Below are 11,604 nucleotides of genomic sequence, written 5' to 3'. Positions count from 1 at the left end.
GATATTAGTTGTGGATTTATTCAGCGAACACCAAGCCACAGCGAAGCGTGGAAGAGAAAGAAAAGTGAACAAGGTCAGTCAGTTGTAAAATTGTGGAGCAAACTGATAGTTCTATTGAGAGATTGTACAAGGAGTTGAGTAATTTAAATATGAAAAAACAGCTCTATAATTGAAAGGAAGGATCGTGTGGCGATGTCATGACGAATCGTACGGCTCTCGTTTTGGCCTTTACAATGACTCACAAATTTACTTAACGCATGTGTGATGCGTGCAGAAAATGAAACCGGACCGGTTCGTACCTCGAAGCGACGCTCTTCGAACAAGTGTAAAATCTGGTGGCATCCGAACGACGCACAAACCACGAAAACGATTAATTCGAACGACGCACCGTGGAAGATTTGAAATTTGGCACCGGACCAGTTTAATTAATTGCCCACCAGGGGCGGTGTGAACGCAACTTGTGATTGGTTAATTGCAAAACTTCATTGTGGCGGATTCCCAAATGTTTTGAAATTGAGGTAATTCGCGTTTTTCGCTTGTGTCGTTTGAAACGAGTGTGCATGCATATTTAAAACACCAAACAGTGAGTTCGAACGTAGCGAGCGAGTTAAATCAACGAAAAGGTGAGCGAGAACCCGTTACAGGGCGTGTAGAAGCAAGCGTACGATAATGGCCGTTGTTTGAGCCGCAGCTCTGCAAACCCAGTTGGCGATGAAACCACAGTCGGCGGCCGAGAAACTGGTCTGTCGCTCCGAATTAACTCCGTGTCAGCATTCGGTGTCGTCGAATTACGCAGTTTTCGTGTTGAATTTCATGTTGGTTGTGTTTTTAGTGATGTGGGGGCCATGCACGGCGAGCAACAGGGCCCCGAACTTACCGCTGCTCACTTGACCGATCGGCTTTTGTTTCGTTCTATCGCTTCTCTGTCAGTCAGTGCTCCGTACTGACCGATTTCGTCCGGATTTTTATTTAGAAAACGGTGCAGTTTGACGTTTGGAATAGTTGGGTGTTTACATAATAATTGTGTTATTGTAGGACGTCCTACTTGTGATTGCTGTAACTAGTCGAGTGCTGCCTCAATAAACTGTTTTCGAGTACGAGTGCACATTAGTCGGGGGAAAAAAGACAGTCGCATTGGTGTGGCGTTGCCAGACAATCAACAATTACTAGGTTAGGTTGGCGATGGTTTATTTATAAATTACTACGGGGAACCGGGGAGTGCAGGGCCGTATCCGGGGGGTATTTTCGGGGTGCGCGTTCCCATCTGGGGTACGCAAAAATGGAAAGTGTCTGTAACAACTTGGTTGCGCAACATCTACTGTGCGGATTGTGTTTTGTTTTTGTGGATATCGCGTTGTTGTCATGTTGTGTTTCGTGGTCAAGTCAGCATTTTTGTCGCGTAAAGTTTCGATCCAAGTGCATGCATAACTGCATGGATAGGTAAACGGCCGACCCGCTTACGCTCCGACTCGTACTGTTTTTACACACGCCTCTCCCCCTCGGGCCCACACTGGGAATGCGGCGTTGCCGGGATGGGCACATTCTGACAACGCGCACTTGGATGCTTTATTGACGGATGGACGCGCTTTTGCCGGTTGCCACATACAAAACGGGCAAATCAATCGAGATTCTTTCCAGAACCTGGCCAGTTTTGACACATTGTAACGCGCAGCAAACGCTCAAATTGGAAATCAAAATATCGCCGATGTTTGCCGTTCTGAGCGACGGATTCGCAATCGCTTCGGCTTCTAGAAACTCGCTATTTTGAAGGACGGGCGGTTTCGTACGCAAACTGACGTTTCCGATCACGACGAGATGAAATGCCTCGCATATTTGTAGGGAAAAACGCATTTGGCTTCGCATTTGCCAAGACAATTTAAATCGCTCAGGCGCGACATTTGGCAACGTTTCAATTCAATAAACAGCGCCAACTGGATTTAAATTTCAAACCATGTAGACCATTGTCTTGTCATATCGTTCTCAGCAATTTGCTTTCATAATTTTCGGACACACATTTTCTCTTCCTTATTTTCTCTAGAGTGACGCGACTCGGATCCGACCCGCTGAGTGGGAACTTGCCTCACCACACACACCCTACTGATTCACTTGCGACAGCGACATCTGTCAATTGTCGCCCAAATCTATTTTTGTGTATGTTTTTCTCGTCTTATTTTAACCTAAAATTTTGTTTTCCTTTCAGCATTGCTCGAAAATGAGTGATTGATCTCTTGGAAAATTCCAATGATTCGAATGGGAAACTTAATCCAGTAAGTCAGTAGAGCTCACCGCGTTGATTTGCACTGAACAATATTTTTTCAGATCGTCTTCGGTGATGCCATGTTTGAAAAGAGAACGAGGTTGCGAGTCAGAGCTTTGTTGGAAAGGCAGTTTAGCAATTTTCGCGAACTGGAACAGGTTCGTCCGAGAATGACACTAGATAAGATAAAACCAATAAAGTTTGTTTTTCGTTTTAGTCCTTAAAAAATAATCTGATTGATAGCCACTTGGGTATTAATAAATCACCGGCCGAAAAAGTTTCCCCAAATCGCTCTACAAATGAGCGTAACATGACACGTAAGACTAGATCAAGACGGCCACGCATCCATTCGGTTTTTCAGTCTGGTTATTGTGCAATTTGTCACGCACCTTATAGCAGTCTTGAGGATCACATCCAGTCCAAAAGACATTTAAAACTGATCGGTGAAGATGGCGGTTTCATATCAATAAAAGGTTTCCATTCGTTTCTGGCCTTGGATGGAATCGATTCGATTGGTGAGTCTCGAGTTTCCCGCCTTTCACGTTTGAATTTGACACTTCGCTTACCTAACACGTTTTGTTGCTATCTTCTTACACAAGTCTGTGACATTTGTCTAACCCAACCAAACTTTTCTTGTCGGGTTTTTCCATTGTTTTTTTTTTTTTTTTTTAGAAGTAAATGGTAAACATTGTGATTATCCTCCTGACCGCCGACGCAACAAAATGCCGAGAACGCGTACTTCTTCCTTAATGTGCGACAAAATAAAGGACTCCCCAATGTCTCCTGTGGGAAGCGAGTCAGGACACCATTTACGCTCAAGAAAAAATATAAATTACATGACGCCGCCTCTCGAAGAAGACAGCCTAACGGAGAAACCCGAGGTTGTTAAAGAATTTCGAGAATTGAGATCAAGTTCCAGACTTTTAGCTGTAAAACATTTTTTTTTAAGTAAATCGATGGAATAATTTTTTTCGTTATTTTTAGAAACTTGCCGATCAAATGGCGGAAAGCGACGAAGTATGGAATTCGGGACGTCCCAAGCGATCTTGCAACAGACAAAGGATCTCAGCAGATGAAAGATTAGTTGTAGATAACAGAAGCTATTATAAAGTAGAAGTTTTATCGTCGAAACTTCGTTCGGGAATCACGCATTTGCACCCCGAAGTGAAGAGGCCGGAAACACCCGTCAATGAGAATAAAGAGGACGATAAGGGTTTGATAGTGAAATTTAAAAAGCTTCGCAGTTCCGAGTTGGTACGTTTGAATAATGAAGCGGAAAATTTTTTGTTTCCTAAAAAAGACGAAACCAGTGAAGAAGAGGACGACGACGAGGGAAGAGACAACAGTTCCATCAGCGACGCTGACGATATTAAAAAAATTAAAGTTGAGGATGACGAATCGATGCACAGTACAAGTTCCGAAAGTAAAGGGAAGAAGAGGAGGAGAACTCACGCCGAAGCGTTCATAATGGATAATCAAAAGTATTACAAATTTGAAATGCCCGGTTCTAGGTTAGCGTATTTCCGAAACTGTACATGTTTCATTTATAAAACGTGATGTTCGATCGAACGTCACGTCTATCATTAGCATTAAATTAACGCCAACGCTTGCAGGTTAAGGTATCACGGCTCCTACTTGTCGCCAGTTCCTATGAAATCGAAAAATAACGGAGATTGCCTAGTAAAAAACGAACCAGATTATTCCGAAACGGATCAAAATTTTAAACTCAATTTAGAAGACTACAATTTCTCATTTGAGAGCGTCCCGAAAAACGAAGTTTGGTATAAGACTTTCCAAAGGCGAGACCGAGGCGAGGAAAAATACGCTTTTTTGAGTGACGACAGTAAGTCCGTCGGTTCTACCCACACTTTTCGCTCTTCGATCACAGTTCGTTGACCGTTTCAGATTACTGGGATCCTCTGATTCTTCCGTATCAGCTCGACTACGTGCCACCGCTCGATCCGCAAGAGTGTCTGTCGCAGTACAATCAGATCAAAAAATGCCTTATGGAGCCGTCGTCGGCTTCGACGTCGGTAACCTGCAGCACCCCGGACCCGAACGCCAGCAACTCGAGCGTGGAAACAGCGTTCAATCAAGACGAAGACAGCAAAATAAGTGCCACAGAAGTTAGTTCCAACAGTACTTTAGATGAAATTAGGCCGTCGCGATCGAACAAACGAAGCCGTAAATCGGGCGTCGTGATTAACGTGACGGGAAACGGAAAGAATCCACGGAAATCACCAAGACAACACGCTTCGACCCTCGCAATTCTCAGCAGCTTGATACAACAGAGGAAAAGGAAGTCCCGACGAAGCGATCTGGACTTCAGGAGTAATCTACCGACGATTTTAGAGGAGCCGAAACAGACCAAATCGTCGAAAAAGTCGAAGGTGGATTATTTTTCCATGATGAAGAACGTTGAAGACGAGTTCGCAAGTGCGTGTGAAGAAAATTTATCAGAAGTGGACGTGGAGAACGATGAAGAGATCGAGTTCAAAGGCCAAATGGGCATCGAAGATATTCTTAGTGTATACGAAAATAATAAAGACAACGCCATCAACACCTCTAAAAAGGTGGTTAACGCGAAGCCGGGCCGGAAACCGGGGAAAAGGAAAAAGAATCGGACGGGTTGGCCGCTGAGCAGGAGCAGGAGACTCAGGAGGGATCACGCGGTCAAGGAGGACGACGATAGTACGGTAGATTCTTACAGCGTTAACGCAGACTCTGACGCGTGTGAAGACACGAATTCGACTGATAGTATTAAGAAGAAAGAAAGTGTAGCGAAATTAAATAGTGAAAACAATAACCATAATGACCAAAGTAGTTTAGGTGATGTAAATATAGAAGAAACTAATTGTGATTTAAATAACGCTGACAGGGTAGGAAAGAACGAAAACAAAAGTGACGATGTAAATTCAGATAAAGTACTAACGAATAAAGTGAACAACAGTGACGGTTTTAACATTGACATGCATTATCAGCCGTACGTTCGTGTACAAAAACTGGATAAAAACAACATAGACAATAAAAATGAGCCGGCGGCAAAGCGAAGTAATTCTCCCAAACGAACAAACAGGGGGCAAAGGAGGATGCCCGCGTCTCCAAAATCGCCCAGGATGTTGCGGAGGCCGAGGGGCCGCTGGTACCGAGAGAGATAAGATAGATTTCCACGTTATTTATTTCTTATTGTATTTCGTATTAGTTTCAGAAATGTGTATTCGAATATTTTGTACCAAATCTGTATTATTTTTATTATTTTTCTAATGTTAAAGTATAGAGTTTTTCGTCTTCAAAATGGATGATTTTATTTCAGTTGTAAATACCAATGTTTGTAGCATGAACATTTTCTTTTACCTCCAACATTTGTACAATATGTTGTTTCATTTTTGGAGAGAAAATACGTTTCAGGACAAAATTGAAAATAAAATTGTTGTTTACGAGGACATACGTCTTTTCATACTTTCATTTTATACAAAACAAAAGACGCTCTATTTACATACGGTAATTACAAATGACAAAATTCGTAACGTACTTATGTGGTATGAGATGCATAAATGCTGATACTGAAAATATGGAAACTGAATAAATTAAGGGTTACCCCTTCAGAGACCCAAATAAATGTTTTCATAGTTATAAGAAAATTTAGCACCGCAAGGTCAAGGCATAACGATTTGGTTAATTCATCATTATATCACGCACAGTGCGATATGTCAAGAAAATTAAATCCTTATCTACATTAACAAAAGTACGTCAAAGCTTTGGATATATACAGGGTTATTCTAAATGATTGTAGTCGAAGTAGGCCATGCCCATGTTATTACATTTTTGCCGCTTTCATTTGAACTGTCAGTTTTGTCACTGTCACTGTCATTTTTTAGGTGAGGAGTGCGGTGGTGAGGTTTTTATTTATTTTTGTTAAATTAACGATTGAATCCAGAAATATTGAGTTGTTTTGCAATCAATTTTAAAAATATTGAGTTGTTTTGCACCCAATTTAACTCTCGTGTGTGAACGGTGTGTACTCACTTAATCACTTTGATGTGATAAATTTTACATTCAGTTTTCACGCCTACTTCGACAGTCAATCATTTAGAATAACCCTGTACATACTTCATTCATAAGTAATAAAATAACACATCTAGGGCCGGTTTCACCAACATGAGTTAAATTTAACTACAGATTAAAATATACGAAAACATTGTTATAGTTTGCCCAGCGAGAGATTGGTTGACATAAAAATCACTAAAGTCTACGTAGAATCGTAATGTGAAGTCAAAAAGAGGCTTTTCCATTAAAAAAAATAAAGATGGCGTCGATTTCCGGTATTTCCGGAAGTGCTACCATTTTGAAAATATTTCATTTGAACTTGGAGTAGTTGATTATAGTCAACTACGAGTACCAATTTTCATATATAATATACCAAGGGACAGATATATTGTCGGAAATTTTTTCGAGCAGTCCTGACACACGAGTGTTTGTAGCAAGAAAATTACACGAGGGCGCCAGCCCGAGGGTAATTTTGAGCAACAAACACGAGTGTTGGACTGCAAGAAAAATTTTCTGGCGATATATATCTGTCCCGAGGTATATTCGGAAGAGAATCGCCCGAAAAAACTTTTCCCTAGGTAAATTATATCGGAAATTTTCCCTAGGGAAAATTTCCGCTTAATTAAATTGTGATTGGTTGCTATTCAAATAATTCGTAGTTGTGATTTGTCAATATAAAACATGTGACATTTGAGGGCGATTCTCATATTAATATGATTTGGGAAAATCAGAAAGTTTCTAATGAACGGGCTATGTGAATCAGCCTGTATATACTCCGTACGGTGATAGATTGTACGTTTTTACAGTGTTTTCCTTTTGGTTTTCCTCTTTTGGTCAATTGTATTTCACTATTTCTCAAAACTATTTTATATTTACGTCACTTGGACATTTAATAGAGATAGGAAATAGTTTTGAGAAATAGTGAAATACAATTGACAAAAGAGGAAAACCAAAAGAAAAGCAGTGTAAATTCTAGTTCCAAAATACAGGGTGATCCAATTTTTTTTTTAAATGCTCTAGCAACTTTATTTCTTGTCCGATTTCAATAAGCGATATATCAAATGAAAAGGCGTTTAAGGGACTATGAACTGGCATATAACATTTATTTTTTAAAGCATTTTAATATATTTGATATTTAACTTTCTTATTTTAAATTGTTACATATGTTACATACATTACTTACTTTTAAAGTCACTATTTTTCTAAACATTGCTGTAGAAAAATATTATTTGTTTTTTGAAAAGTTATGAAGAAATAAAAATGTTTAAATAAATAATAATTGAGACATTTTAATGAAAAAGCGAATAAAATCAAGTTGCTTTTTAGAGCATTTGTTACGCAATGAATTTGACAAGTTGTTAAAATTGTATTTCCTCGTAATCGTGAGTAAAAATGAATGAATACCTTTGAAGAAATGACCGACATGCTACAAGCGTATTTTGAGTGTGAAAAAAGTGCACAGGCCGTTGAATTGTCAAATTCTTTGTGTAACATATGCTCTAGCTGACAGGTCTCACAAAGCAACTTGATTTTAATCGCTTTTTCATTTAAATGTCATTTTTATTTCTTAAAAATTTTTCAAAAAACAAATACCTAATATTTTTATACAGCAATGTTTAGAAAAATAGTGATTTTAAAAATAAGTAATGAAAAATATATGTCACAATTTAAAATAAGAAAGTTAAATATTACCCCACTTAAACTGCTTTAAAAAAATATATATATGGCAGTTCATAGTCCCTTAAACGGCTTTTCATTTGATATATCGCTTGTTAAAATCGGACAAGAAATAAAGTTGCTACAGCATTTTTAAAAAAATTTGGATCAGCCTGTATAAAGCAGTGAAAAATACTAAACTCTCCATCTCAATTGTTTCACGTTATGCAGAAAACCGTTGTATCTCTGCAGATTAATTCCCGCCACACTACTCTCTGGGTCTGTCTTCTGTCAAAAAACGTACAATCTATCAGAGTACGGAGTATAACAATTTAAAGTAACGAAGCATTTTAACCTACAGTTAACGTTAGCCGGTGTTGGTGAAATCGGCCCTAAAATTTCTAAATTTAATCACTCATAGACCAAAGTATTCTACAGCCGTATGACATAATTGTAAAATATGTCACCTGCGTTGAATGTTCTTAGGTTGGCAATACGGATTTCATGCAACGTCAACGGCTAAACAATAAATTAGTAAATGAATAACTTTGCACGCTACTTCTACTTGGCATCAGTTGGTAAAAATTTGTTACAGTCGATCATGTTCTACATAGTTATTTACATAAAAGTCAGGAAAATCTTACATCACTGAAGAGGAGCTAAATTGAAATACGAGGCACTTTGTGCCGAGTATTTTAAAGCTCCGAGTCAAGTAAGAGATTTTACTGACGTGTTTTGTATTAAATTTTAGAAAATTTTTTACAAATTCCACAAAAATCAAGTTTGTCAATTTTGTGCGTGTATTGTGAAAATTGTTCTTTTTTAAAGTATCTTTTTTATTTTGCGTCTTGTAAAGTCTTTACAGTACTAGTCCGGAAAATTCAATTTTCCTGCGCGTAAATAAATAAGACAATCAATTTTCCTACAAAATAAACGTGAGAAAAATAAAATTCACCATTTCTGCGAAACTGAATTTGTAAATTAAAACTACATATTCGATTTCTCAAGAAACATAACGTATGCCTATTAGTAACGTTATTTTTTTTAAATTAGTCGAGAAATCGTATTACTGTCATTTTACATAGAATTACAAAATTGAATGTGAAACTTATTGACAAAACAAATAAGGACAAAAGCAAAGTGAATACAACCTTACGAAACAGGTTGGATCGCGTTCAAGTTCTCTCAAGGGAGATGAATTAGAGCAGTAGTTCTGAACCTGTACTCCGCGGACTACAGATAATAGTCGAGGGCTGTAGGTCAACAGTTTGACTTGCGTCGTGATTCGTGAATCTCCGAAAAAAAAACAAGACCAATCATGATGCACCTATCAAAAAATAATCATTGTATAAATACCTGCATATCTATTCAATTATTTTTGATAAATTACTTTGGTATTATGAAACTGCTAAATCACGGTTATAATTAAAATTAAATAAATAACTTGCGTTCAGAAACGAATTCTTTTGGAGTAGCTTGTTCATTTTTGAAAACGTATTTGTTTATGATGGGGTTGACGTTTTGTTCATATTTTTGAGTTTAATTTTACGTTATGTAGGTTAAGTAAATACAAGGATGTTCCAAATCACATCTACCTTCAAACGTGCCAGATTTGAACACCTGTATTATAATAAAAATTGTACTTCACGTTAAAAAGTTGCTTGTTCTTATTGTGATTTGGCAATTACTGACAAAAAACCAATAGCTGAAAATAGGACTCCCTCACAATATTTCTTTTATAATACGATCCTAGCGCATTCAAAGTTTTGGAACCACTGACAGTGAGTTCGAGAATTGTTTCCCGCGCAAATGAGAACAGTCATTTACCATTCACCAATTCATTCTCCACTGACACCCCCGCCAAGAATACTTTATGTGGGTTTCCATCAATTCTGATTTATTTCAAATTCAGTGACGCACATTTTTCCATTTTGTTTTTCTATGGGCTACAATAAAATATTTCCAAATATTGGTTACGACGAAGAGACCATCCGTTTATATTTTTTTATTATTCATCACTTAATAAACAACCACAAATCCACATCGAAGTGCCTCATTCATTCCGAATCAACAAGTATAGTCATGTTCAAATAAATCTGGTACAGTTGTATTTGTAAACTCTAACTATTTTATAAACAAACAACCATTGAATTGTTAATTTTAGCCCAAATATTTTTTTAAATAAAATGTTAATTAATTAACTGTTCGAAGTCACATTTAAAACCCAAAAAAGAAATTGTCCCAGATTTATGTGCACAAGTTAAGTTGAGTTACGTTACAACAGTTGTCCCAGATTTATTTGAACATGACTGTACCTACTCACAGTTCTTTTAATTTGATTTTTTTTTATTGGTTTTTTAATATGTACTTAATACCTATATCTTTTTAAGGTCGGTCATTTGGTATCTTTTAATACAAAAAATACAATAAGAAACTTTTCTGATTTTATTTATCTAACCTAACTTCACGTTACTGCTAAGTACAAAGTTTGCAATTGTGAAAAACGTGGGGTTGGCTCTGTTCTCACCCACTAAACGTTAAAGTTCCTCTGCGGTGAGAAATTGTGAAGGGCGTAATGTTAGAGTAGAGTAACTACTGAGAATGCTAAGAATTGGATAAAACAGAAATGCCAGAAAACTAGGGATTCCGGATTATAGTCTACTTCCTAAGATTCTACGCAATAGTAACTAAATTAAATTAGTTAACGCCCCTATGTAAATCTTTCATAAGTGAAATTTGTTGTTCTATTACTCCCCAGTCCCCAGTCCAGATATTCCTATTGTAACAAGGTAAAAAGATATTCGAAAAAGTTAGTTTCAAGCCCCAGAGTTAAGCCGTTACTTACGTCTTACCAATTTCATCAGAGCTTTGACAACACTATGATTTGATAGGAAAGTCATGTTTAAGGTTTATGTTTATATTATATTTCAAAAGTTCGGTTCGTCACTTAATGAAGGGCTTTAGACATCGTCAAGTATTTTTGTTAAATTGTTGATTTATGTGAGGCTTAATAAAATTTGATAAGTATAATATTTACTTGTGACTGTTAAGAATGATCAAATTACGACAAATGCCGAGTCCAAAATATTCCGGAAGCCAAAAACGTACCTATAATAAAATTGTACATACTAACCTATCCGATTGTTCTTAATTTGTTCTGGCAGCTTGTCCGAAAATAAAATATACACATATTTACGTACGAATAAAAATATACTTATACCAAGTCCTAAGGTGTATTTTGGAACAGGCGTACGGAGCAAATGAGCTAAACTTGTGACATTTTGAATTTGTTACAAACCGACTTACCCAATGTTAATTTCAATTCTTGCCGGTTAATGAGAATGGGTGAGACTAACCTAAGAGAAATTTGATATGTTTGTTTTTACCTATCGAGTCATTGTCTTCAGATACTGTTAAAAATGCGAATGTCCAATAAAAAAGTTTAGTCTCTTAATTTGGTAGTTTTACGCTAAAACTCGGCTCATTAGTGAAGATGTCCGTGCGTTATCATTTAACATTTGATTGTAATTACCAATTCCAGTTGCCATTTTTGGTAAAATCGGTTAATAAAATGACGTTTTTTTTCTAAAAAAAAAAGAATGTGAAGTCGAGCTGCCCGATAAGCGTGTAAATTATCAATTAAT

General features: G+C 37.3%; 1 protein-coding gene across 3 annotated transcripts; it reads left to right on the top strand.

The window, feature by feature from the left end:
* The first annotated feature begins 67 nt into the window (after positions 1-67).
* LOC138125294 (uncharacterized) lies at positions 68-5,700 on the top strand. 3 transcript variants are annotated; one of them, XM_069040536.1, is made up of 9 exons: positions 647-979; positions 1,036-1,170; positions 2,201-2,267; positions 2,320-2,415; positions 2,475-2,772; positions 2,930-3,186; positions 3,242-3,768; positions 3,871-4,100; positions 4,163-5,700. In XM_069040536.1, exons 4-9 carry the CDS (start codon positions 2,338-2,340, stop codon positions 5,413-5,415), a joined length of 2,643 nt encoding a protein of 880 aa, XP_068896637.1. In that variant the 5' UTR covers positions 647-979; positions 1,036-1,170; positions 2,201-2,267; positions 2,320-2,337; the 3' UTR covers positions 5,416-5,700. The 3 variants fall into 3 exon arrangements, with proteins under 3 accessions (XP_068896638.1, XP_068896636.1, XP_068896637.1); XM_069040537.1 differs by lacking the exons at positions 647-979; positions 1,036-1,170 and adding an exon at positions 68-518; XM_069040535.1 differs by lacking the exons at positions 647-979; positions 1,036-1,170 and adding an exon at positions 68-623.
* Positions 5,701-11,604: the final 5,904 nt, after the last annotated feature.

The sequence above is a fragment of the Tenebrio molitor genome, chromosome 3 (genome assembly GCF_963966145.1).
Source record: "Tenebrio molitor chromosome 3, icTenMoli1.1, whole genome shotgun sequence".
NCBI classification, from domain to species: domain Eukaryota; kingdom Metazoa; phylum Arthropoda; class Insecta; order Coleoptera; family Tenebrionidae; genus Tenebrio; species Tenebrio molitor.
This window is presented reverse-complemented; position numbering and strand designations above follow the sequence as displayed.